Source organism: Triturus cristatus, chromosome 5_1 (assembly GCF_964204655.1).
Source record: "Triturus cristatus chromosome 5_1, aTriCri1.1, whole genome shotgun sequence".
In the NCBI taxonomy this organism is placed as follows: domain Eukaryota; kingdom Metazoa; phylum Chordata; class Amphibia; order Caudata; family Salamandridae; genus Triturus; species Triturus cristatus.
In genome coordinates, this window is record NC_140587.1 from 618,475,116 (window position 1) to 618,500,212 (window position 25,097).

General features: G+C 51.1%; 1 protein-coding gene across 5 annotated transcripts in view; it reads right to left on the bottom strand.

Moving 5' to 3' along the window:
• Positions 1-25,097, bottom strand: part of CHD7 (chromodomain helicase DNA binding protein 7) — an 801,383-nt gene that overhangs the window by 332,070 nt on the left and 444,216 nt on the right. For all 5 annotated transcript variants that reach the window (XM_085605557.1, XM_085605559.1, XM_085605558.1 and 2 more), the window contains exon 4: positions 22,153-22,288. In XM_085605557.1, the coding sequence (XP_085461683.1) occupies positions 22,153-22,288 (136 nt within the window). The remainder of the gene's footprint in view (positions 1-22,152; positions 22,289-25,097) is intronic.

Below are 25,097 nucleotides of genomic sequence, written 5' to 3' on the forward strand. Positions count from 1 at the left end.
AGGTGAAGGGGCAGTGAACTTGCTCAAACTAAAGTCCTGCAGGACCAAGCAAGGAAAAAATGGCCATCTCCATGGACATTGTCGATGCAGTAGTGCTTCAGTTTCATGAACGTGTGCACTTATGCCCATGTAACTGCCTGACAAGCATCCGGGATAGGCACAGGTCTACCTAAATGCCTGCCCAAGGAAGCAGACAATAACTAATACAATGTCTAACAAGCATTTACAATGCAATGGTCTCGGCATTGTTAAAGTTAGATCTATTGGCATTGCTCATGACATTTTTTTTATGTTTATGTTTTTGTTTTTAAAACATTTAAAGAAACGGCATTGTTATTTACAATGTCAATAGCTTAATCACTCTCAAATGCGAGACCTATTGCATTTGCACCCACACACAGAGCCACCCACACACAAATAGACCCACAGTTACCCACACACAGACCGAGCCATAAAGCAGCACAGAGCCCTCCCACACACAGGCCTCCCACACACAGGCCTCCCACACACAGGCCTCCCACACACAGGCCTCCCACACACAGGCCTCCCACACACAGGCCTCCCACACACAGGCCTCCCACACACAGGCCTCCCACACACAGGCCTCCCACACACAGGCCTCCCACACACAGGCCTCCCACACACAGAGCCACCCCCAAACCCACAGAGCCACCCACCCCCAAACCCACAGAGCCACCCACCCCCAAACCCAGAGCCACCCACCCCCAAACCCACAGAGCCACCCACACACAAACACACAGAGCCACCCACACACAAACACACAGAGCCACCCCCAAACCCACACAGAGCCACACCCACACACAGAGCCACCCACACGCAGAGCCACCCACACGCAGAGCCACCCACACGCAGAGCCACCCACACTCACACGCAGAGCCACCCACACTCACACGCAGAGCCACCCACACTCACACGCAGAGCCACCCACACTCACACGCAGAGCCACCCACACACACACACAGAGCCACCCACACTCACACACAGAGCCACCCACACTCACACACAGAGCCACCCACACACAGAGCCACCCACACTCACACACAGAGCCACCCACACTCACACACAGAGTGTTAGAAGGGATAGACGGACCGGGAGGGTCGGCCGGGGTCAGGAGGAGAGGTCTCCGGGGAGAGCCGTCTCCAGCGATCGTACAGACAAGTAACTTCCCCCCCACAGACAGATATCACACACGGATAAGGTTCAGTGTTCTTTATAAGCACTTCTTAAGGTACGGTTGAATGGTACAAGGAGGTCTGGACTCAGGGGTCCCCTCGATTCAAGTCTCTCAAAGCAGGGTAAGGGGTAGCGGGACAGTCTGTCTACCAGTCAGGTAGTTTGGATGAGATGATGACTAGCTCACAATCCTCGAGCTTGGTGGTTTAGTTGGTACGGGGCGCGGCAGCGCCAGCAGGTCCCGGTGGAGATGGTCGGTACACGGTCCGCGGTAGCACCAGCAGGTCCCGGAAAGATGGTCGATGTACGGTCCGCGGCAGCGCCAGCAGGTCCCGGTGAGGATGGTCGTTACAACGGGCCGCGGCAGCGCCAGCAGGTCCCGACGAGGATGGAGGTTGTAGAAGGCTGCGGCAGCGCCAGCAGGCAGGACGATGGTTCACAAGAGCGGGCTACGGCAGCGCCAGTAGTCCGTCAAGGCTGAGTTCTCTCGGTGTCTCTCGACTCCAGGATACAACTGCCTTCCTGCTCCGGAGTTGCCCCAGTTATAGGGCAGGCGCCCTTTGATGTCCGGACCCTCGCACTTGGAGGTCGGAGGGCCCGGGATGAAGGTGTCCAGACACCCAGCAGGGGGTGGAGCCAGCGCCTGGGGGAGCTGGAGGCGATCGGCACCTGGCGGGGGGGAAGAGCTCTTGACACTTCGTCCTCCCATTGACCTGCCAAGTGGTCCGCTCACCTCCCGGGTGGATGGTGGTGCCGGGATGTCGGGGCCGGCCAGGCCCGGGGTTAGGGTCGGGGCGAGGCCACGCGGCCTCGTGGTGCAGGGCCCAAGATGGCGGCTTGAACCGGCCGGGGGAGCCGGTGGGGCTGGGCCCCGTGATGAGTAGAGGTCCAAGGGCAGAAGATCCGTCGGGAGACGGGGTACAGGTGCTTTTCGTGGGTTATGCCTGGTGGGCCGGAGCTCGGGCCCTGTCATGCGGGGAGGGAGCAAGCCCTTCGTGTGGCCTGTCCAACATGCGTCCCCCCCAGCTGAAGGCGGGGAGAGTCACCCATCTCCTTGGGGACTCTCTTCGTCGAGGCGGAAAAAGCGGGACAGGCCATCCGCGTTGGTCTTGGCCTGGTCGGTGCTCCACAGTGAAATCCATTCCCTGCAGGGAAATGGACCAGCGCAAGAGTTTTGGGTTCTCCCCCCGCATCTGCATCAGCCACTGCAGGGGTCGATGGTCGGTTTGTACCCGGAAGTGGGTACCGAAGAGATAGGGCCGGAGCTTTTTGAGGGCCCACACCACTGCGAAGGCCTCCCTCTCGATGGTGCTCCAGCGCTGTTCTCGGGCCAGGAGACGTCGACTGATGAAGGCCACCGGCTGGTCATGACCTTCGGGGTTTAACTGAGAAAGGACGGCTCCAATGCCGTGGTCGGAGGCGTCGGTCTGTACCACGAATTCCCGACTGTAATCGGGGGCCTGGAGCACAGGGGCGGTGCACAGGGCGGCCTTCAGCTTCTCGAAGGCCGCTTGACAATCGGGGGTCCAGTTAATCCGCTTCGGTTGGTTCTTGGACGTGAGACCCGTGAGGGGCCCCACGATGCTGCCGTAGTCCTTCACGAACCGCCGGTAGTAGCCGGTGAGCCCCAAGAAGGCTCGGACCTCGGTCTGGGTGACGGGGGGCTGCCAGGACTGGATGGCAGCAATCTTAAGTTGTAGCGGGGCCACCAGACCGCTTCCCACTTGGTGCCCAAGGTAGGTCACAGACCCTTGGCCAATTTGGCACTTGCCGGCCTTAATTGTGAGGCCGGCCCGCTGGAGGGCCTGTAGGACCTCTTGGAGGTGACTGAGGTGGTCGGGCCAGTGGCGGCTGTATACAGCGATATCGTCCAGGTAGGCAGCGCTGAACTCTTCGAGCCCCGCCAAGACCTGGTTCACGAGGCGTTGAAACGTGGCGGGGGCATGACCTTGAATTGGTAGTGGCCATCGGGGGTAGAGAAGGCTGACCGTTCCTGAGCCCTGGGTGTGAGGCCGATCTGCCAGTAGCCCGCTGTTAGGTCGAAGATACTGAGGTAGCGGGCGGCCCCCAGCCGGTCGATCAGCTCGTCTGCTCGGGGGATCGGATGAGCGTCGGTCCGGGTGACAGCGTTCAAGCCCCGGTAGTCGACGCAGAATCTCAGTTCAGGTGCGGTGCCGGGGGCAGCGGCTTTGGGGACCAATACAACCGGACTGGCCCACGGACTGTCCGAGGGCTCGATGACCCCGATTGTGAGCATCTTGGCCACCTCCTCCTGTATGCAGGCCCGTACCCGATCTGGTACGCGGTAGGCCCGGTGTCGGACAGGGGGACTGTCCCCGGTGTCCACGTCGTGCAAACACCAAGGGGTGACCCCGGGGGTGAGGGAGAACAGGGTAGCGAACTGCAGCAGGAGGTTCCGGCAGCCCTGGCGTTGCTCCGAAGTGAGGGCGTCAGAGAGCCGGACCCCGTCCACGGAGCAGTCATTCTCCTGAGTCTTCAGAAGATCCGGGAGGGGTTCGGAGTCTTCCTCTGCCCCACTGTCCGTAGCCATCAGGAGGCTGAGTTCTGAGCGCACAAAGTGTGGTTTGAGTCGGTTGGTGTGGAGGACCCGAAGGGGGTTCCGGGAGGTCCCCAGGTCGATGAGGTGAGTGACGGGGCTTTTGCGCTCGACCACTTTGAAGGGCCCCGTCCACTTATCTTGCAAGGCACATGGTTCGGTGGGGCACATCACCCATACTTGTTGTCCAGGCTCGAACTCAACGGAGGAGGCATTGTGATCATACCACTTCTTCATGTCCTCCTGGCTGGCCTCGAAGTTCGCCTTGGCCATCTCTCTAAAGCGCCGGGTCTGATTGCGTAGGGCCAGGAGGTATTTGAAGACGTCTGGAGGGGTCTTTAGGGGGGCCATCTCCCAACCTTCTTTTACTAGGCTGAGGGGCCCTCGCACAGGGTGCCCGTACAGGAGTTCGAAAGGGCTAAAACCGAGGGACTTCTGGGGAACTTCTCGGTAGGCGAAGAGGAGGCACGGGAGTAGTACATCCCACTGGCGACGGAGGGGCTCTTCCAATCCCCCAATCATCCCCTTGAGGGTGCGGTTAAAACGCTCCACTAGTCCGTTCCCTTGGGGGTGATAGGGGGTCGTGAATCTGTAGGTGACCCCGCATTGTTGCCAGAGGGACTTCATGTATTTGGATATAAAGTTCGTGCCTCGGTCGCTGACGACTTCTCGGGGGAAGCCTACCCGGGAGAAGATCCCCATTAGGGCCCGGCCAACCACCGGAGCTGTAACGGTCCGTAGGGGCACCGCCTCGGGGTAGCGGGTGGCATGGTCCACCAGTACTAAGATGAACCTGTGTCCTTGTGCCGTGCGGGGGTCCAGAGGCCCCACGATGTCTATCCCCACCCTCTCGAACGGGGTGGTGACCACAGGGAAGGGTTGCAGAGGGGCTTTCAGCTTCCGACCACTCTTCCCGCTGGCTTGGCATGTGGGGCAAGATCGGCAGTGGTTCAGGACGTCGTTCCTCATTTTCGGCCAGAAAAAGTGGGTCACTAGGCGGCTGTACGTTTTATCTTGGCCCAGGTGTCCAGCCAGGGGGACATCGTGGGCCAGGTTGAGCAGAAAGTCTCTGAAGCGGAGAGGTACCACCAGTACTCGACCGGCCCCCAGCTCGGCGATTCTTTGCTCGCTGTATAGCAGGTCGTTATCCCAGTAGACCCAGTGAGTTCCGGTGGAGTCCCCTGCGTTCTGGGCGCTGGCTTGTTGGCGGAGTCCCTCGAGGGAGGGACAGGTCTTTTGTTCCTGGCGGAACTGTGCTTGGGTGGGCCCCCCCTCTTGACGCCATTGAGCCAGGTCAGGAAGGTCCTGGGGTTGCGCGTCCCCTTCGGTCGTCGGGTCTGGGAGGCTGGCCTCGTCGTTGTCTTCTACTGGGGCGACTGGGGGCGGAGGTGCTGGCCATTCTGGTTCTTCTGAACGAGGGACGGCACGGGCGGCCATGGACCGGGTGGTTATGCAGGCCCAGTCCGGGAGGCCCAGCATCCCCAGGTGCTCTCTTCTCTCAACGGTGGCCCACGGGGAACTCTCGAGGTCATTCCCCAGGAGGCAGTCCACGGGGGCATCGTCCCGGACCGTCACCTTCAACAGGCCGGAGACCCCTCCCCATTCGAATGGGACGCAGGCCATTTGACACATACTTTCAGAGTTGTCTGCCGAGCGGACGGGGCAGAGAATGTTCGGCAGGATCTGCTCGGGCTTCACCAGGTGACAGCGGACGGCCGTCACACTGGCGCCTGTGTCACGCAAGGCCTCGGCTCGCTGTCCATTAATGGTCACCCACTGACCGTATTTCCTGGTGTTAGCGGGTAGGGGAGCCCGCGGGACCATGTCTCTTCCCCCTAAGCACGCCAGGACCATGGCGGCCGGTTCCCACTCTTGCTGGGCCGGCTCATACTCCTCTGGTTCCTCCAATGATCGCTCTTCCCCCAGGGCGGCAGCAGCTACCTGGCGGGGCTTGGGTGTTTGGTTCTGCGGGCAGCTCGGGTCATTGGCGTAGTGGCCGACTCGCTGGCATCGGTGGCACGTGACGTTGGCTCGGACCCCAGGACGCCACGGGGGGTTGCCCCGACCGGCCGGAGCCGGGGTGCTGGCCACGTGTGTTGCGGGCAAGGCGTCTCTCCCTCGCCCCTGGCCCCCTCCTCCTCCCCGAGGACGGTGCTGGCCTTGGTTGTTTCTGTTCTGTTCGTGTGGCCCCCTCCGGCCCACTCGGGTGCTTTCCCATCGGTCAGCTTCGGCGGCGAGCTGCCGGGGGTCAGTCAGCTTACTGTCGAGGAGGTGCTGCCTGAGCTCGACGAAGCAGTTGTTCGACAGGTGCTCCCATACCATCAGGTTAAAGAGTTGTTCGTAGGTGGTGACCTGGCTCCCCTTTATCCAACCCTCGAAGGCACGGCTGAAATAGTTCACGTATTCTACCCAAGTTGTACCTGGGATCCGGGTGCAATCTCTGAACCTCTGGCGGTACATCTCGGGTGTGAGGCCGTAGCGGGTGAGGAGGGCAGCCTTCATGTGGTCGTAGGACGACATTTGGTGATCTGGGAGCTGCAGTAGGGCATCGCGACCCTCGTTGATAAACCTCCCCCAAAGTCCGGCTCCCCAATCACTCCGGTCGATCCGGTGGGAGGTCATGGCGATCTCGTAGGCTTTAAACCACTGTTGTATGTCGTCTTCTCGGACATACTCGCGGACAACATCCTTGGGGATGTGGACTTTTTTCTCGATTGGCCCCGGGGTGTGTGGTCGCTCAGGCACCCCCAGTTCCTTATTCTGTTTCCGAAGTTCTATTTCCGCCAGTTTGCGCTCGTGCTCGAGCGTTATTTTTTTCTCCTCCAGCTCTCTCTGTCTCTGCTTCTCTTCTCGTTCATCTCGGAGCCGCATGTGCTCGAGGTTGAGTTTCTGTTCAGCTAACTTGAGTTCCCCATCCATCTTGAGTCGTGCCATTTCCAACTCGTGCAATCTGGTTCTTTCTCTTTCTCGGATCTCCTCCTGCGAGAGGCCCGTTCCCCGCTCCTCGGGAGCCGTGGCGTTCCCCTCTGGTGTGATGCTGCTTTGGTCGGAGGGTCCGGCGACCCCAGTTTCTGTCCACGACTCTAGGGCGTGCTTTAGATCATCTTTGGTACTCAGGCCGGTGGTAGCAATGCCAAGTTCTATGCAGAATTGTCTCAGTTCGCGGTGGTTGTATTCTTCTAATTTATCCATTTGGAATTTCTCGGTGGAGTTGCTATCTTTGGCTGACATCGTGTTTTTGTCGTGGGGTGAGCTACTCTCTGTACGATTACGCGTTGATTCGGATCCCGCCGCTGGCCACCAATGTTAGAAGGGATAGACGGACCGGGAGGGTCGGCCGGGGTCAGGAGGAGAGGTCTCCGGGGAGAGCCGTCTCCAGCGATCGTACAGACAAGTAACTTCCCCCCCACAGACAGATATCACACACGGATAAGGTTCAGTGTTCTTTATAAGCACTTCTTAAGGTACGGTTGAATGGTACAAGGAGGTCTGGACTCAGGGGTCCCCTCGATTCAAGTCTCTCAAAGCAGGGTAAGGGGTAGCGGGACAGTCTGTCTACCAGTCAGGTAGTTTGGATGAGATGATGACTAGCTCACAATCCTCGAGCTTGGTGGTTTAGTTGGTACGGGCCGCGGCAGCGCCAGCAGGTCCCGGTGGAGATGGTCGGTACACGGTCCGCGGTAGCACCAGCAGGTCCCGGAAAGATGGTCGATGTACGGTCCGCGGCAGCGCCAGCAGGTCCCGGTGAGGATGGTCGTTACAACGGGCCGCGGCAGCGCCAGCAGGTCCCGACGAGGATGGATGTTGTAGAAGGCCGCGGCAGCGCCAGCAGGCAGGACGATGGTTCACAAGAGCGGGCTACGGCAGCGCCAGTAGTCCGTCAAGGCTGAGTTCTCTCGGTGTCTCTCGACTCCAGGATACAACTGCCTTCCTGCTCCGGAGTTGCCCCAGTTATAGGGCAGGCGCCCTTTGATGTCCGGACCCTCGCACTTGGAGGTCGGAGGGCCCGGGATGAAGGTGTCCAGACACCCAGCAGGGGGTGGAGCCAGCGCCTGGGGGAGCTGGAGGCGATCGGCACCTGGCGGGGGGAAGAGCTCTTGACACTTCGTCCTCCCATTGACCTGCCAAGTGGTCCGCTCACCTCCCGGGTGGATGGTGGTGCCGGGATGTCGGGGCCGGCCAGGCCCGGGGTTAGGGTCGGGGCGAGGCCACGCGGCCTCGTGGTGCAGGGCCCAAGATGGCGGCTTGAACCGGCCGGGGGAGCCGGTGGGGCTGGGCCCCGTGATGAGTAGAGGTCCGAGGGCAGAAGATCCGTCGGGAGACGGGGTACAGGTGCTTTTCGTGGGTTATGCCTGGTGGGCCGGAGCTCGGGCCCTGTCATGCGGGGAGGGAGCAAGCCCTTCGTGTGGCCTGTCCAACACAGAGCCACCCACACTCACACACAGAGCCACCCACATTCACACACAGAGCCACCCACATTCACACACAGAGCCACCCACACTCACACAGAGCCACCCACACTCACACAGAGCCACCCACACTCACACAGAGCCACCCACACTCACACAGAGCCACCCCCACTCACAGAGCCACCCCCACACACAGAGCCACCCCCACACACAGAGCCACCCCCACACACAGAGCCACCCCCACACACAGAGCCACCCCCACACACAGAGCCACCCCCACACACAGAGCCACCCACACACACAGAGCCACCCACACACACAGAGCCACCCACACACACAGAGCCACCCACACACAGAGCCACCCACACACACAGAGCCACCCACACACACAGAGCCACCCACACACACAGAGCCACCCACACACACAGAGCCACCCACACACACAGAGCCACCCACACACACAGAGCCACCCACACACACAGAGCCACCCACACACAGAGCCACCCCCCACACACACACAGAGCCACCCACATTCACACACAGAGCCACCCACATTCACACACAGAGCCACCCCCATTCACACACACAGCTACCCACACACAGAGCCACACACACACACACACACAGAGCCACCCACCCACACAGCCACAACTTCATGATACTACTATAGGATTAGGGCTCCAGCAGATCATACATCAACCTACGCACATAGCAGGCCATACTTTAGATGGACTTTTCACCAACAACACAGCCATCTCTATGACTTCTCTACTCCCTCTGACCTGGACTGATCACTATGCTGTTTTATTTAGTTTTAACCTGCCCCGATCTTTTGCCGATAGCTCTGCCAGTAGTAAGACTCTTGGCAGAGCATGGCATAAAATTGACCATAGTACCCTGGTTGCTAAGCTAATACAAAGTAAACTTGCGGTGCTCGGGGAAGCAGAAGCCTCAGCCATAAACTATACGGCATGGCTAGAGTCTAATATTGCAAGGGAAGTTCCGACATTAGTTGTTAATAAAAACAGGAAAGTTCCATCGGCCCCTTGGTTATCAGAGGCTTTACAACTAGCGAAACAAGCCTGTAGGCGAATGGAAAGATGGCGAAAAAGCTATGATAAAGTTGAGAAGGAAATATATAAAGCCACCTTAGCTGACTATAGGAAAAAACTGATTGCAGAAAAAAGTCAGTTTTATACAACACAAATTGAAGGGGCCGGCACGTCCAGTAAGGAACTCTTTGAGACGATTAATTACCTTATCTCCGCACCCAAGGACGTCTCTGCCAACTCTAATCAAGACTTCTGTAACGATATTGCTAGCTTTTTTAAGTCCAAGGTAGAGCAAATCTATGATCAATTCTCACATAGTGCTGCCACTCTGAGTGTGCCACTTACACCCTCTTATAAAGTGACTTTTGTAGACTTTCCCCCGGCCTCCCCCGACCAACTATCTTTTCTTCTCTCTTCCACTAAATCAGGATCCCCGGAGGACCCTTGTCCCCCCAGAATTCTAAGAAGCATCAGTCCCATTATTAGCCCTATACTTACTAAAGTGTTCAACCAGATGCTATTACAAGGACATTTTCCTTTAATTTGGAAACAGGCCTGTGTTCTCCCTCTCTTAAAAAAAACGAATTTGGATATAGGTGACCCTGCTAACTACCGACCTATTGCTAGACTCCCTGTTCCCGCTAAAATCTTTGAAAAACGGCTCAATACTGAACTTTCCACCTTTATCATGGAAAACAAAATTCTGGATCAAAGTCAGTTTGGCTTTAGAGCCGGACACAACACTGAGACGGCCCTAATAAGAACTACCGAAGAGATACGAAAAGCATTGGACGGTGGGGGCTCGGCAGCCCTGGTTCTCCTCGACTTGTCCGCGGCATTTGATACCGTGGACCATACGACCCTGATTAACCGTCTTAAAACTATTGGGATAGGTGGAAGGGCCCTTTCCCTCCTAAAGTCATTTCTTTCCGATCGAACACAAACTGGGCATCTGGGTAATTTTAAATCAGCTGCTTTCATTTTGCCATGTGGGGTGCCGCAGGGGTCTTCGTTGAGCACCAGGCTTTTTAATATTTATGTCTCTGAGCTAGCCTCTTTGATTAGAAGTTTCAACTTATGTCCAACCTCCTACGCAGACGATACCCAGTTGGTCATCTCAGCAGTGGATAACGAATAGTTTCTTACCTGTCGGTGTAGTTTTGCAGCTTGAAGATCTTTCTGGATTCACTATGCTGTGCATTATTCCACGATCTGGTGGTTGGGTCCTGATTCGTAGCCTTTCTTTTGGTTTTTTTGTGGTTTTTTTTGTAGCCCAGGTGGGCGTCGACGTCCCACTATTTGGTGTACCTCTCGTGACGTCAGCGTGCTTCCTGCGGAAGTCCCACCTTTGGGGCGCCATCTTCGGGTTCTTTTTTCCCTTCCTCTCTCTCTCTTTTTTTTTTTTTTTAACCCTAGGTGTTAAGTAATTTCCTTATATATATCCTTTCAGTATTATCTTGTTATTTCAGTCTTTGTCCTTCCACCCTTTTTCTCCTGCCTCATCTTCCTGGCGGAGGTGGGTGGGTTCGCTAGTGAATCCAGAAAGATCTTCAAGCTGCAAAACTACACCGACAGGTAAGAAACTATTCGTTTTGCTGTGTGAATCTTTCTGGATTCACTATGCTGTGCATAGATTTTGTAGCGGTTCGTTATCTCTGTGGCGGCTGGGTGGAAGATGAGCGTTGGTCGTTGAATATATGTTGGAGCACCTTCTGTCCTACTTGTGCTTCCTTGTTCATCTGAATATCCACGCAGTAGTGCTTGGTGAACGTGTGCACCGAAGCCCATGTTGCCACCAGGCATATGTCTTGAATGGGTGTATTTGCCAGAAAGGCAATTGTTGCTCCCTTCTTCCTTGTGGAGTGGGCCCGTGGCCCCTCGGATAGTTCTTGCCCCGCCTGTTTGTGGCAGAATTGTATTGTTAGTGTAATCCATCGTGCGATGGTGCTTTTTGCCACTGGTCTACCCAGGAAGCTCGTTGCGAAGGACACAAAAACTGCTTGGTTTTCCTTTATTCTTTGGTCCTCTCGATGTAGTGCATCACCGCCCTTCTAGCGTCTAGAGTATGCAGTGCCCTCTCTGTGCTTGTTGCTGGGTTCTGAAAGAAACTTGGTATTTGAATTGTTTGATTTATATGGAATGCTGACACCACCTTTGGCATGAAGTGTGGGTCCGTTCTCATTACGACTCTGTCCTTGTGTATCTGGATGTAGGGCTCTTGCAGCGTTAGCGCTTGAAGCTCGCTTACTCTGCGCAGTGAGGTTATTGCCACCAGAAAGGCTGTCTTCATTGTTAGCATTTGAAGGGAGGCCTTGTGAATGGGCTCAAAGGGCGCCTTCATAAGTTCCGTCAGGACTATGTTGAGGTTCCATGCCGGAGGCGGCATCCTCTTTGGTGGCGCTATTCTTTTTGCCCCTTCCAGGAATCTCTTTACTACCCGTGACGTAAAGAAGCTTCCTCCTGTCTCACCTCGTGCGTAAGCTACGATCGCCACTAGGTGGACCCTTAGCGAGGATGAGCATAGTTTTGCCTTTAGAAGGTGTGTGAGGTATCTAAGCACCGTTGATTCCCTTGTCAATTTATTGTGCAGTTTATACATTGTGAACCTTTTCCACTTTTCCTCATAACATTTTCGTGTTGTTGGTCTCCTTGCCGCCCGCAGCACTCGCATAGTGCTTGGAGGTAGTTTAAGGTGTGCGAACTCTATGTCTTCAGGAGCCAAGCTGCCCGTCCGAGGCTCTCTGGCTCTGGGTGTAGAACCTCTCCGTTCTGCATGGAGAGCAAGTCCTTTCTTTTTGCGAATTTGTGTGGAGGTCCCTGTGCCATCTCCACTATTTGTGAGTACCATGTCTGTCTTGCCCACTGTGGTGCCACCAGGATCATTGTCATGTTGCTGGTCTTGCACTTGTTGACTACCCTGTGTATCAGTGGTATTGGTGGAAAAGCGTATGCAAATGTCCTTGACCAACTTATCCATAGGGCATTCCCCTGGGACTATTTTTCTGGTTGACTGGATGCGAAGTTTCGGCATTTTGCATTCAGGTGTGTTGTAAACAGGTCTATTGTCGGTGTACCCCACCTTTTGAATAGCCTTTGCGTTTCCTGTCCATTAAGCTCCACTCGTGGGATGCCGAGGTCTGCCTGCTGAGCCAATCGGCTTCCACATTGTCCTTCCCTGGTAGGTGTATCGCCAGCAGGTCTATTTTGAGTGGGATGGCCCATCTCCAAATCTCTTGTGCCAGAGTGGAAATGGGAAACGATTGTGTTCCTCCCTGCGTGTTGATGTAGAACATTGTGGTAGTATTGTCCGTCTGTATCATCACTTTTTGGTTGTATAGTTGTCTCTATAAGGCCTTCAGGGCTAGCAGTAGGGTCTCCAATTCCAGGTAGTTGATGTGTCTGACCGCATCTGCTGGAGTCCACAGACCCCTCACTCTGAGCTTGTTCATGTGCGCTCCCCATCCTATCTGGGATGCGTCTGTGGTAATGGTCACAGTTGGGCTTGGTGGTGTCAAGGGCTTTCCTATAGTTATGTTCTCCCTGTTCCACCATGCGATCTCCTTTTGCACTGCGTGCGTAACAACCACTAGATCCTCCCAACTTCCGCTTGCCTGTGACCATTGCTGTTGCAGCCATTCCTAGAACGGTCTCATGTGAAGCCGTACATTGGGGACTAGGTGGATGCATGACGCCATCATCCCCATGATCTTGCTCGCTGTTCTCACTGTCAGAGCTTGCCCCTTCTGGTAGAGGCGCGTCTCCTTCAGTAGGGCTATTGTTCTCTTCTCGCTGGACATCACCGATCTGTCTCTGGTGTGGATCTGTGCCCCCAGGAATATCTTCACCTGCTCTGGGTTAATTGATGGATTTCCCCCAGTGTATTGAGAACCCCAGGTTCATTAGTGTCCTTGTGACCCGCTGTGCGTGTTCCTCGCATTTTTCGCGCAAACTTGCTTTTATTAGCCAGTCGTCGAGGTAAGGATACACATGAATCCCTTCCCTCCGCAGGTACGCTGCTACCGCAGCAAGGCATTTTGTGAAAACCCTTGGTGCGGACTTCAGCCCGAATGCCAGGGTTGTGAATTGGTAGTGATCCTTGTTGATTGTGAACCTTAACAGTTTTTGTGCTGCCTGTTCATTGGGATGTGCAGGTAGGCGTCCTTGAGATCCAATGTGGACATGAAGTCCCCGTCTCCCATCCGTGGGAGTAATTCTTGTAGGGACGTCATTTTGAATTTTTGCGTCCTTACGTACTTGTTTAGGAACCGTAGATCCAGGATGGGTCTTAGTGTTTCGTCCACCTTTGGTACCAGGAAGTAGTTTGCGTACACTCCTTTGTTCCTCTCCTTGAAAGGTACTGGTTCTAAGGCCTCCTTTTGGAGCAGCTGTAGTGCCTCCTCTGCGAGTTGTGCTAGCTCCTGTCCCGAGTGTTCCCTTCTTTTTGGTTTTCTGTTTGGAGGGCTCATTTCCAACTCTATGCAGTATCCGTACTGAATGATGTTGGAGTATCCATTTGTCTGTAGTAATTTTTTGCCATTCCCGGAGGAAAAGCCTCAGTCTTCCGCCTACTAGTGTTGCATGGTCGTGGGCGTTTGGTTTGTGTACCCCCTCCATTTTGTTCCTTTTGTGCTCCACCCTCGGAGGTATATTGTGGGTGAGCCATCTTCTTCATGCAAAGTCACTTTGAGGTGGGTTGGTCTCCCCCTCTTCTTCTTTGTCCTCGTCCGTTCCCCTACCGCGAAAGGACTGGCCTCTAGGCTGGTACTGCCAGTTTTGTTTCTGCTGCCCCTGTTGCCCGTGGCTCTCGCCTTGCTGGAAACTTTGGTGAGACGTTCCTGGCTGGTTACCTCCCCTTCCGAAAGGTCTCCTTGTCGGGGTACCTCTTCGCATCCCCCTGAATTGCAGGGCCCCCATGGACCTTGCCGTCTCATTCTCTTTCTTGAGTTGGGTGAGCTTCTCATCCACCGGTGCCCCGAACAGTGTCTCTCCATTGAAAGGGGTATTCAGTATATTATTCTGGACCTGTTTGAATCCTGAAATTCTGAGCCAGGCCTGCCTCCTTTCAGTGATTCCTATCGCCATCAGTCTTGCTTGAAGTCTCTGCCCCGTCTAATGCCGTCTTAAGGCATGAGTTAGCTATATTCTTCCCCTCTTCCACTAGATGGGAAGCCCTCTGTTGGTATTGTTCGGGAAGATGTTTGATTAGGTCCCCCATCTCGTCCTAATGTTGGTACTGGTGCCTGTTCAGTAACGCATTTGAGTTCGTCATGCGCCAGTGCATTGCGGCGTTCCTCTCCATTTTCCTTCCAGTGAGGTCCATCCTTCTGCTCTCCTCGTCAGGAGTTGGCCCCGAGGTCGCCGGGACATTGGCCCTTTTTCTGGCCGTGGATGCAATAATGGAGTCAGCAGTGACAGATCCCTTGATATATGGCGGGTCTGTGGTTCCGTGAATTCTGAACCCGTTCAATAAAGGTCGTATCGTGATGATTTTGGTGTCAGCGAACCGCGAATGACAAGTGCGGTATGCATGAGTGTTTTCGTCATGCTACACCGATGATTTGACTGTGTATTGAACGATCTAGTCTGAACCCTTGGGTTTCATTTTGAGCATAACCGCCATTTTGTGGTTGCCCTCACATAGGCCAATGACTACTGAATGAATGGCCAAGCAAGCCTCTAGGGACGCATACACCTTCGCTTGAGTTCGTGTTGACTTCTGTTTGACCGGAGTCAACTGACCCTGTTGCCCGAGGCTAAACTTGTTGAGTCAGGTCCTTGTTAAGCAGCTGGTCAGATAGAGATCAAAGAGCAGGACATTATTGACTATGGCACACGCACACACCCCTCTATCTTGCCTCTCATCTGTTTCTGCTCCTTCCTTTTATGGCCTTATGGCCTAATAATTGATTTGGGTTAAGGTCTTTTTATGACGGGCCCGTCCAGCCTGTTCGAGCAAGAATGCTGGATTTTTGCCTTGTCATTGGCGATGGGCTGGATAACTGAAAGTGGGTTTGTCGTTATATGATGCCTCTGTAAACGTCATCCTCTGATTGGTCAAATTTGTAAGTAATTGATGCTAGCCAGGAACGTGGTTTTTGGCATAAAAGACGATGCTCCACTCTTTTTGTTTGAGCAGTCTCCTGAGAACATACACCGTGTTGTACTTCTAGGATCCCGGTTACTGGCTGCAGCTAATAAATTTGATCTTTGATGTCACCGAGAAGAATCCCGTGTCTCTGTACTCTAAAACAGGTGAACCCGAAGACTTCGGGCGTGTCCCCTGCGCCGCTGGGTTTAAATCCTGGTTCTTCAGGTCCTGTGAGGAGTGTTTGTATTTCTTTTCTGTTCTGGGCTTGATGGATCGCCATGTTGCTGGCTCCTTGAATGCTTCTTTCCCTTGGTTCATCAGACTTTGGAGCATGGGGAGGAACTGGCTCCTAGTTTGGATGGGTAGCAGTGTTTCGAGTAGAAAATCTGCCTTCGGTTTCTCTTCCTCTAGTTTCACGCCAAAAGCTGCAGCCGCGCTTTTGACGACCATGTTGTACGCCCCAATCTCATCTGGCGGCGAAGGCATCGAAGGATATGTCTCTACGGGCTCTTCTAGGTTTTCGTCGTCGAGGTCCTGCCATTCCAGCTCTTGCGTAGTCGACGGTGCCGAGCCGTAGATCGACTGCTCCTCCTCCTCTTCTTCTTCTCCTCCCTCATAATAGGGATCTTCTTTCCCTTCTTCGGGAGCTTTCGACTGCTCTTCGGCGTCGAACTCTTCCTGCTCCTCGACTTCGACGAGACTCGTCCTCTGTTTCGCTGGGATTGTGAATCTCTTCATCTTTTCATCGAACTCCTTCCTCTGAAGGATGCTCTCCATCTCCGCCTCGGGCCTTCTTTTTTCTTCTCCATTTCGGAGGTATGATCGGCGTCGAGCGCTGGTCTTTTTGACGGAGCTTGCTTCGACGCGGCCTTGACTTTCGAAGTCGAACGTCCCACCTTGTGGGCCTGTTTCGACGAACCTTGTTTTTCGGCGGCCTTCGGCACCTTGGAGTCCTTCTCGAAGGATCCGCTGGGCCTTTCGTCCTTGGAACCACTGGCGGTCGTCGAAATTTTCGGCGCCGGTGTTCCTTTCGAGGACTTTGACTCTGGTTTTTTCGAGTCAGTATCTGGTTTTCGGGGCCCTTTCGGGGTTTTTGTGCTCGACGTCTCTCCTACCTTGTCAGACGTTTTCTTATCGGTCTCTGCGACCGTGAAGTCATCAGGTCCCTCGGCGATGTTGTCTTCGTCGGTGGAGAGGCCCAGGTCGTACAGAGACGGGGCCTTACTCTTGCCTTCCATGTTGAAGTTGGCTCTTCTCTGCCTCTCTCTCACCCAGAGGGTCTTCGGCGTGAAGGCGGAGCAGGCGTTGCAGTCCTTGCTTTCGTGGTTGATAGGCAGGCAAAGGTTGCAGACCGGATGTTGCTCCTTCTGCGCGTATTTGTGGTGGCAGTTACGGCAGAATTTAAACGGTGTTTTGTCCATTCCTGCGCTCAGAGTCCCTGAGTGCACATTCTCCGTTGGACGTCGAAGATTTCGATGTTCTCTTCCTTCTTCGTCGTCCCGGCTCTATGTTCTTCCTCTGTAGTCTTCGCTTAACTTCCCTTCGATGAAACTCGTGCTCTTCTTTCTTCGTTCAAACTCTGGAGCTTCTCGTTGACGATCCAGACCCAACAGCGGAAAAAAGAATTTGAAGATGGCGCCCCAAAGGTGGGACTTCCGCAGGAAGCACGCCGACGTCCCGAGAGGTACACCAAATGGTGGGAAGTCTACGCCCACCTGGGCTACAAAAAGCTCCCCAAAAAAACAAAAGAAAGACTACGAATCCGGACCCAACCACCAGATCGCGGAATAATGCACAGCATAGTGAATCCAGAAAGATTCACGCTGCAAAAAGACATTAACTATTCCACTAAACTCCATGATTGCATGGTTTCGCTGAATGACTGGATGGGTAGGCACTGCCTCAAGCTGAACTCCGGTAAAACTGAGGTGGTGCTTTTTGGTAATCTTTCCCCTCAGTGGTCACCTAGCTGGTGGCCACATACTCTGGGCATAACTCCCATACCGGTGGCCAAGGCTAAGAACTTAGGGATCATCGTTGATGATAAACTGATTATGAAGTCTCAGGTTTCAAAGGTGGTCTCGTCCGCATTTCTTACTATGAAAATGGTTCGGAAAATTCGGCCTTTCATTCCGATTAACACTAGAAAAATTGCGATGACTTCCCTGGTTTTGTCTAAATTGGACTATTGTAATGGACTATATATTAATATGCAATCCAATTTACTTAGAAGGCTGCAGGCAGTACAGAACGCTGCGGCCAGGCTGGTCCTTAATATCCCTAAATTTCAGTCTATTAGTGCAGGCATTCGGAAACTGCACTGGCTTCCAGTTGGCCAGAGGACCAAATTCAAAGCGCTTTGCACAGCATTTAAAGCCCTGCATGGAGAAGGACCACTATTTTGATGGATCTTTTTCAGTGGTACTCTCCTAATAGAACACTTCACTCAGCAAATGCCTTCCTGATGCTCACCCCCAGAATTAAAAGGATTAGCGAGGGGGGGAAGGAGTTTCAGTTACAACACCATCAAGGAGTGGAATGCTCTTCCGCTCCCTCTCAGGAAGTCCTCCTCCTTGTTGGTGTTCAGGAAATCGCTCAAAACATGCCTTTTTAGTAATTAGCTCCTTTACATAGTTATGGAGACCGTGAGCGCCTAGACACCCTCGGGTAGTAGTGCGCTTAATAAACTGTCATAACATAACATACATACACAGAGCCACACACACACACACACACACACAGCCACACACACACACACACACACACACACACACAGCCACACACCCATACAGAACCACACACCCATACAGACACACAGAGAGACACACACACACACACATAGATGATACTACCTCCATCTTCCTACAACACAATCCTACAATTTCACCAGTCTCGACAGAAGGACAATGATCTGGCGTCCTTAAGTACACGTGACAAGTCCAACCACATTTCTTCCTTGGACCACATACACGTTTTCACTGGCAACAAAAATCCACGACCATTGGGGTCTCAACTTAAACATCTATTAACCACTAACCCAACCGAAAGCGATCCCCTCACCTGTCATTACCAAGCGATTTCAGCCGCCAGCGCTCCATACAGCTGTCACGCCTCAACCCTACCTCGGCTTCGGGCCCATCGGCCTGTTTACTTTCAGAGCCCGGTCTCCATGGAGTCCCGCGGGTCATTGGTACGTCACAGAGGCAGACTAGCGATAAGCCACCCCACCCAACCCCCCCGCGACGGTCCACGGACGCGTCTCCAACGAGCATCAGGCACCTCCATAAAGCAGCCACATCAGAGTGAGTGCCTCGCTCTCTCAACGTACCGGGGCAATCAAATTCCTTCCTCCGAAGTAATGATCAGTCAGCTTCAACATCTCACCTGACCAGCCACACCTTAAGTTTTTCTACCGGGTACTTCGGTCGCCATTTTATCGCTTCAGCCGCCATCTTCCGTGCGTTGCCCGGGCCCCTGACGCCCTCTCCCGGTCAACCTGTGACACCGCCGAGGTCACATAGCTGCCCCCCGAGTTCTTACCTACTCAGTGTCCAGCTCGGACGTGTCTGAAATCACGCAGAGGTCAACGGGCCGTTGGCAGAATTTCAGAAGGGCAGCGGCTCCGTAGAGCACCCCTCTTTCTCCGAGGTCAAGCAGAAATGCCTCGGAGAAACGCAGCGTCATTTTCGGATTCGGGGACATGTTTTTCTTTCTCTCCTCTTCCCATTGGCTGGAATGTTTACATTCCAGAGGAGATAAAGAAACTAAAAAACACGCCCCCGAATCCGATAAAGACGGGGCTTAAATGGACAGACGCCCCTCTCCTCCAATGGCTGGCCTCAGTTTAGGAAGCCAGCCAATAGAGAAGAGGGCGGGCGGGTTCAAGCCCCACTACTGAAAAACATGAAATCTCGCCTAGCGAGACTGCGCAAGCGCAGCCTTCGCTAGCCGAGACCTAAAAAGGAGTTAGCATATGGGGTAAACTGGGTAACTACTGTGGTTATTACAAAGCAAACTTTCAAACTTCATATTTCGTTTAAATGCGACTGAATATGGGATTCACATGCCCAATGATTAGAGTGCAATTTAAGAATCCTTTAACTACAAAACCTTCTGGTCAACACTCCGAGATTAATAAGACCTGTCATTTTAGGAGACCTATTTGCATACGATAAGTTATATGTAAATACATGCACTAAATCCAGAAAGGCAGAGCCCTAGACACCAAGGATAACAAATACACAAGCAAATTAAAAAGCACACACAGACATATAAAATGCCCTCTCCAGAAATACCCCATGCACACATCATACAGAAAAACAAGCATTTGTAATGCAATTGGTCTCGCCTTTGGGACCTTATATGTATTTAGCTATGTAGCACATTAGCCTGGGTGCTGAAACATCTATTGTTCTTCAACATGGAGGGAAAGTAAGCACCAAACTGCATGACATGCCAAGAATGGGAACACATGGAGAGAAATATTGCCTTTCAGCGGAAAAATGGTACAGTCCAAAGCTCTGTTTCTTATATAAAATTAGGGCCTTCGGTGGTCATATCACTAAAAATACAATATTTGAAAAAAATATTGTCTACGGGTGCTCGTGGAAGACAATTTCTATGGACTGGAATCTAGAGACTGCTAAAGAGATTCTGGTATTTTACAGACCTCTGCTGGTCGTGTTTTATCAAGAAAGTTAAATAGAGGCAGTTGCCAGAAAAATAAAAATAAAGTCCCTCAGCAGAAAGCAATTCTGGTATTTTACTGGCCTCTACTTGTCGATTTCTATCAAGACAGTTAAATTAAATAGAGGCAGTTGACCAAGCAGAAAGCAATTCTGGAATTGTACTGACCTCTACTGGTCGTTTTCTATCACGACAGTTAAATAGAGGCAGTTGAACAGAAAAAAAGTCCCTAAGTGGAAGCAGACAAGACCTAGGGCTGATCTCCAGAGCCCACAAAGTACATACACATGAGTATATACTAAAATATATACAATAGGTCTCGAATGCTTGACCTGAAAAAAATCACATCACTTGCCAATTTAACTCCTGCCAATCCGCAGATACCTATAGATGCACAATTTTAACTTGACATGGGCTATTTTCAGATCACAACACAAGGACCGTTTCTTAGACCACGTCAAGAACAAAGGTGTTCAGGCCCTGGCGCCAAAGCATGCCTCTACAAACAAGTTTACTAGCAATGTGCTCATGCATAAAAATGTAATATATCTGTTCCTCCAGGTTGTGTCATCCCCTGATAATCTTAGGTTGATGGGAAACCAAATAAAGGTTTGGCAAATATTGTACCGAAAATAAATTGCTTATTTTCTATATGCAGTTACAACATTCCAAATTAGAAGACCAGAAGGCAGCTAATCCTTGGATTCATTGGCCATGCAAATGTGAAAAATAACTGGCTGGCATAGCTTCAGGTCCGCTATGGATTGCTTTCCTAGACAAATGACTTAATAGCTCCTAAGATTTAAGGGGTAGAATTTCTATGCAAATATTATCCCTCAGACAGATTACAATGTGTATAAAACAGAATAAAAATTACGTTTACTAAATTTCAGCAAAAATCAAGGAAGCACTTTCAACAATATCTCTAGCCAAGCATATTGATGGGGAAAAATACTGACATTTATATTGCATATGATGGGTGTATAGTTATGTTTTGTTTGGTTATGGCACCACTACTTTTCACTCCGACCAAAGGAGAATGGCTTCATGTAAATTGCTACATGATTGTTCCTACAATAACGAGAATATGCGCCCTTTTAGCGTTAGGGCCTGTGATTAGCCAAGTCAAATGCCAACCCCTCAATTGTCATCTACCCAAGCATACAAGAGGTGCAATGGCGTATATTTTTTCTGGCCCCTAGCACGATGTTAAGTAGAGTAGACCGGTCAACATTTGACTATTCACCAAGGTACAAGAGCAGGGGTAATATTTGAGTGCACAGTTGGCACACCATAATCTATACTAAAATAAGTTGAGAAGCACGTATCTCATTTACTATCAGTCGAATTTACTAGCCCCATTAACGCCTTTTGACATTCCCGATTAAGGATATGTAAACCAGAGTTGCAAACTGAGATATTGTTGTGACCCTATGAAGCCAAAGTAATGCAACAGTATTAAAGAAATGAACGCATTAAAATGAATATGTAGAGGTTCCGCCAACTTAAAGTTCTGGTTTTGAGGAATAAAAATATATATCTACTTCAGGTACATTATGAAACTAAGGAAAACGTGTTCTAACTAAATCGAAGCAAAAAGTCACACCTATTAAATGAATAGAGGAGTACATTTGTCATAGTACCGATAGATGCAGCCAGGTACCACCTTTCGTTTAAAAGGCTTCAACAAAACCGCATTTTGCATCGGCGTGAAATAGTGCGCACCTATTCCTAAAGACTTCTACAATGAACTTAGTTTCACTTCAAATATAGAATTAGTTCAGAATAGGGAATAAAATGTAATAAAGGAAATACACCAAGATGTGCATGTCAATGCTTCATCTCCCCCGTGCACTATTTCTGCAGTAGTATTATTAAATGGAAAATGTTTCTAAAATATTCTTTGGTAAATTAAGTTACGGCACAATAGCAGCAACAACATTAGTTAATATCTTCATGTATATTCCTGCAGGTCACCATACCACATAAGCACAATATAACACTCATTCTAAATATCAAATTATGCGATATTACTGTTTATTTAAACTAAGAGTAGATGAACTGAATAATTTCAGTAACCAAGATGAAAGCGATATTAAGCGTTTAAAAGCTATGTTATGCTGCAAAAACAATCATAATCATGTAAAAAAAATAGTATTTGTTAACCTGAACTATTGAGTCGTCTTCTTCCTCGGGAGAATGGGGTGGTGGTGTTTTTTCCAATTCGGCACTTTCAACTCCTTCCGGTTTTTCCTTGTTAATCTTTTTCTTTGAAGCACTTGTTTCAGAATCAGGTTTGTTGCTAAAACGCAATATAATTTGTTAATCATTTTGAAGGACACGGCTGCTAAATCAAATGTGAAAAAAAAAAATTGCCCAGCAATAAGCAATTTTGTTTGTAGCCATGCTGTACAGCGCGCGGATGCTTTGCAATGTGGGTAAAACTAATTTTACAAAAGAGTTATGACTTAACTAGGGCTAACGTGGTCTCATTTTTCTTTCTTAAGTGCATTAGCACTGAATGCATCAAAGTCCTTTTTTTATTATTTTTAGCCGCACTGCTATACAGCATGGCTACAAATCATTGCAAAAGTTGGCACTGCCCATGCTGTACAGCATGAACCAAGGGTAATGGCAGAGCCAATAGTCTTAAAGGCTAGTTGTTAGATCTCAGCACAACACCTCTGTTATTCTGAGCAAATCATTTAATGTCCTCATACAAGAAAAAGAAGAAAATAACATTTGGCAAATAATCCTATCACATAAAGAAAGCTAATGCACCCATGCCTAGGTCTCAGAGAAAATACATTTGGAAGCAAGTAACATCCGTAGTCACAATAAACCAATTTTAAAGGAGAAATGGGCTTCTTTGAATCGTGTGGCATAGTACAACATAGTTGCAAGAGGTTCAACAGTGATGACAGGGAAGAAACACACAATAAAAGTAGCATCTCAATCACAGCATAATCGGGAGCAGGAGCAGTCAGTACTTGGTCCATGCTCCAGCTGAAAGAAGAGCAAGCACTGGCAAAGGCAATACGTCTCGCATATGCAAGAGCTTTTCGTTCTGTTAATATGTTTTAGCCATGTTGCACACCAGCGTGGCTGCTGTTCAGCATGGCTTAAAGTTAGTGGGGTAAAGGAGAGTGGTGTAGAGTGTCGTAAAGTGGAGTTCAAGTGGCGTGTTATGGAATGGAGTGGCGTAGAGTTACGTGGAGTACAGGGAAATGGATTCTCATGGAGTGGCATGGAGTGTCATGGAGGGAGTAGTGTTGTAGAGTGGATGGGAGTAGAGTGAGGTAGAGTGGTGTAGAATTGAGTGGCATAGTGTCAGAGTAGAGTGCCATGGAGTGGCACAGAGTGTCGAGGAGTATTGTAGAGCACAGTGGGTGGTATACAGGGTGTTACGTGGAGTTGAATGTTGTAGAGTGGAACGGCGTGGAGCGGCACTGGAGTAGTGTGTCGTAGAACAGAGTGGCATAGAGGGAGTTGCTTAGAGCGTCGTAGAGTGGAATTGTGTTGTTGAGTGTCAAAATGGAGTGGAGTTTAATGGAGTAGAGCATGAGAGTGGAGTGTTGAAAAGTGGCCTAGAGTGAAGCAGCATAAAGTACAGCGATGCTAAGTAGATTGGCGTAGAGTGCATTGGTTTATAGTAAGGTGGTGTATAGTGCATTAACAAGTGCAGCAACAGAGTACAGTGGCGTGGAGCACAGTGGCGCGGAGTGCAGCGGCGTAGAGTGAGGAAATGCCGTTACCCTGTGAGAAAAGAAGACTGTTACTCTGCTTTGTTTTTAAATTGATGAAAATGTTGAAATCTTTTAAACTGTTTGAATCGGAATTTGCTTGCCGTCCTTGGCGATCAGCTGGCTCCAGCCTGCTGATCCTTCCCATCTGGAGCGACCAATAGCGAAGGGCAGGGGGAGGAATCTTAGCTAGTAATTCGGCACAAATGCCAGCAAAAGCGCGGGAGCGCAGCGGACGCATGCAGCAGGCGCGCCAAAGGCAAGCCTGTCTGCGCCCGCCCAGGACCCAGTCATTATGCCCAAACTTGTATCTATTCCTCCTTAGAACTTAGAAAGCTCCACTCCGCCTCACTAACATTATATCTGGACATTGGCATGAATTTGATGCATCACTCAATCTGGCTACCACGGAATTCTTTTCCAGAGGTTAACAAGCCCTTATATCACAGTGCTGAGCACCAACAAGAACACAAGTGCTCGAAGCTCTCAATTCACTATCCGAATACTCTGTCCCTTGTTAAACATCAGCTCGATATTTTTACCTTTCTGGATCTAGCAAAACCTGATATTCTCTTTCTTACGGAGACCTGGCTTACCCTTGACTCCTCACCCGATGTACTGGTGGCGTTGCCAAATGAGGATTATATCCTCCATACTAACCGCCCTCAAGGTAAAACAGGTGGGGGAGTCGCGGCCATCATCCTCCAAGAGTTTAAATTTACTGCTCTTACTCCACTCTGTCTCCCAGCAGTCGATAATACAGTAATTAAATTAGAATCAGCCTTTGCCCCGCTAGTATGTATCCTTCTTTACAAACCCCCACAGCATATGCCCTCATTTCCCCACTCCTTGGGCAAACAAGTCGACAATCTGGCAGTAGATCATGCAAGGATTTTACTGATAGGTGCCTTCAATTATTGGGCAAACGATACTCGGAGGGCCGCAATCGGCTGAGCTGACCGAAGTACTAAATAATTTGAATTTCATTCAACAGGTATCATCAGCCACTCACGTTAAGGGACATACTATGGACCAAATTTGGCCCATTAACTTGGTAGTGTCCGCTCTATCTATAGTACCATGCATCTGGTCAGATCATTATGTGATAAACATTTACTTTAGAACACCCCATCAGGAATATAACTCGAACCAAATGGGGGGAGGGGGCTGGGTACGTAAATGGAACGCTATTGATACAAATGACTTCAGTAGCACTCTGGCAAATACAATACCATTATGACTTATATCATAGCGCTAACGCGTAGTTGATGCTGCTGGTTCATTTTTATGTTGTTTTTTAAATATTGCAACTCACGCTGTTATCCTTTGCGCTTTGTACTTTCTGGGGCCTATTATTGCAGGGAATAG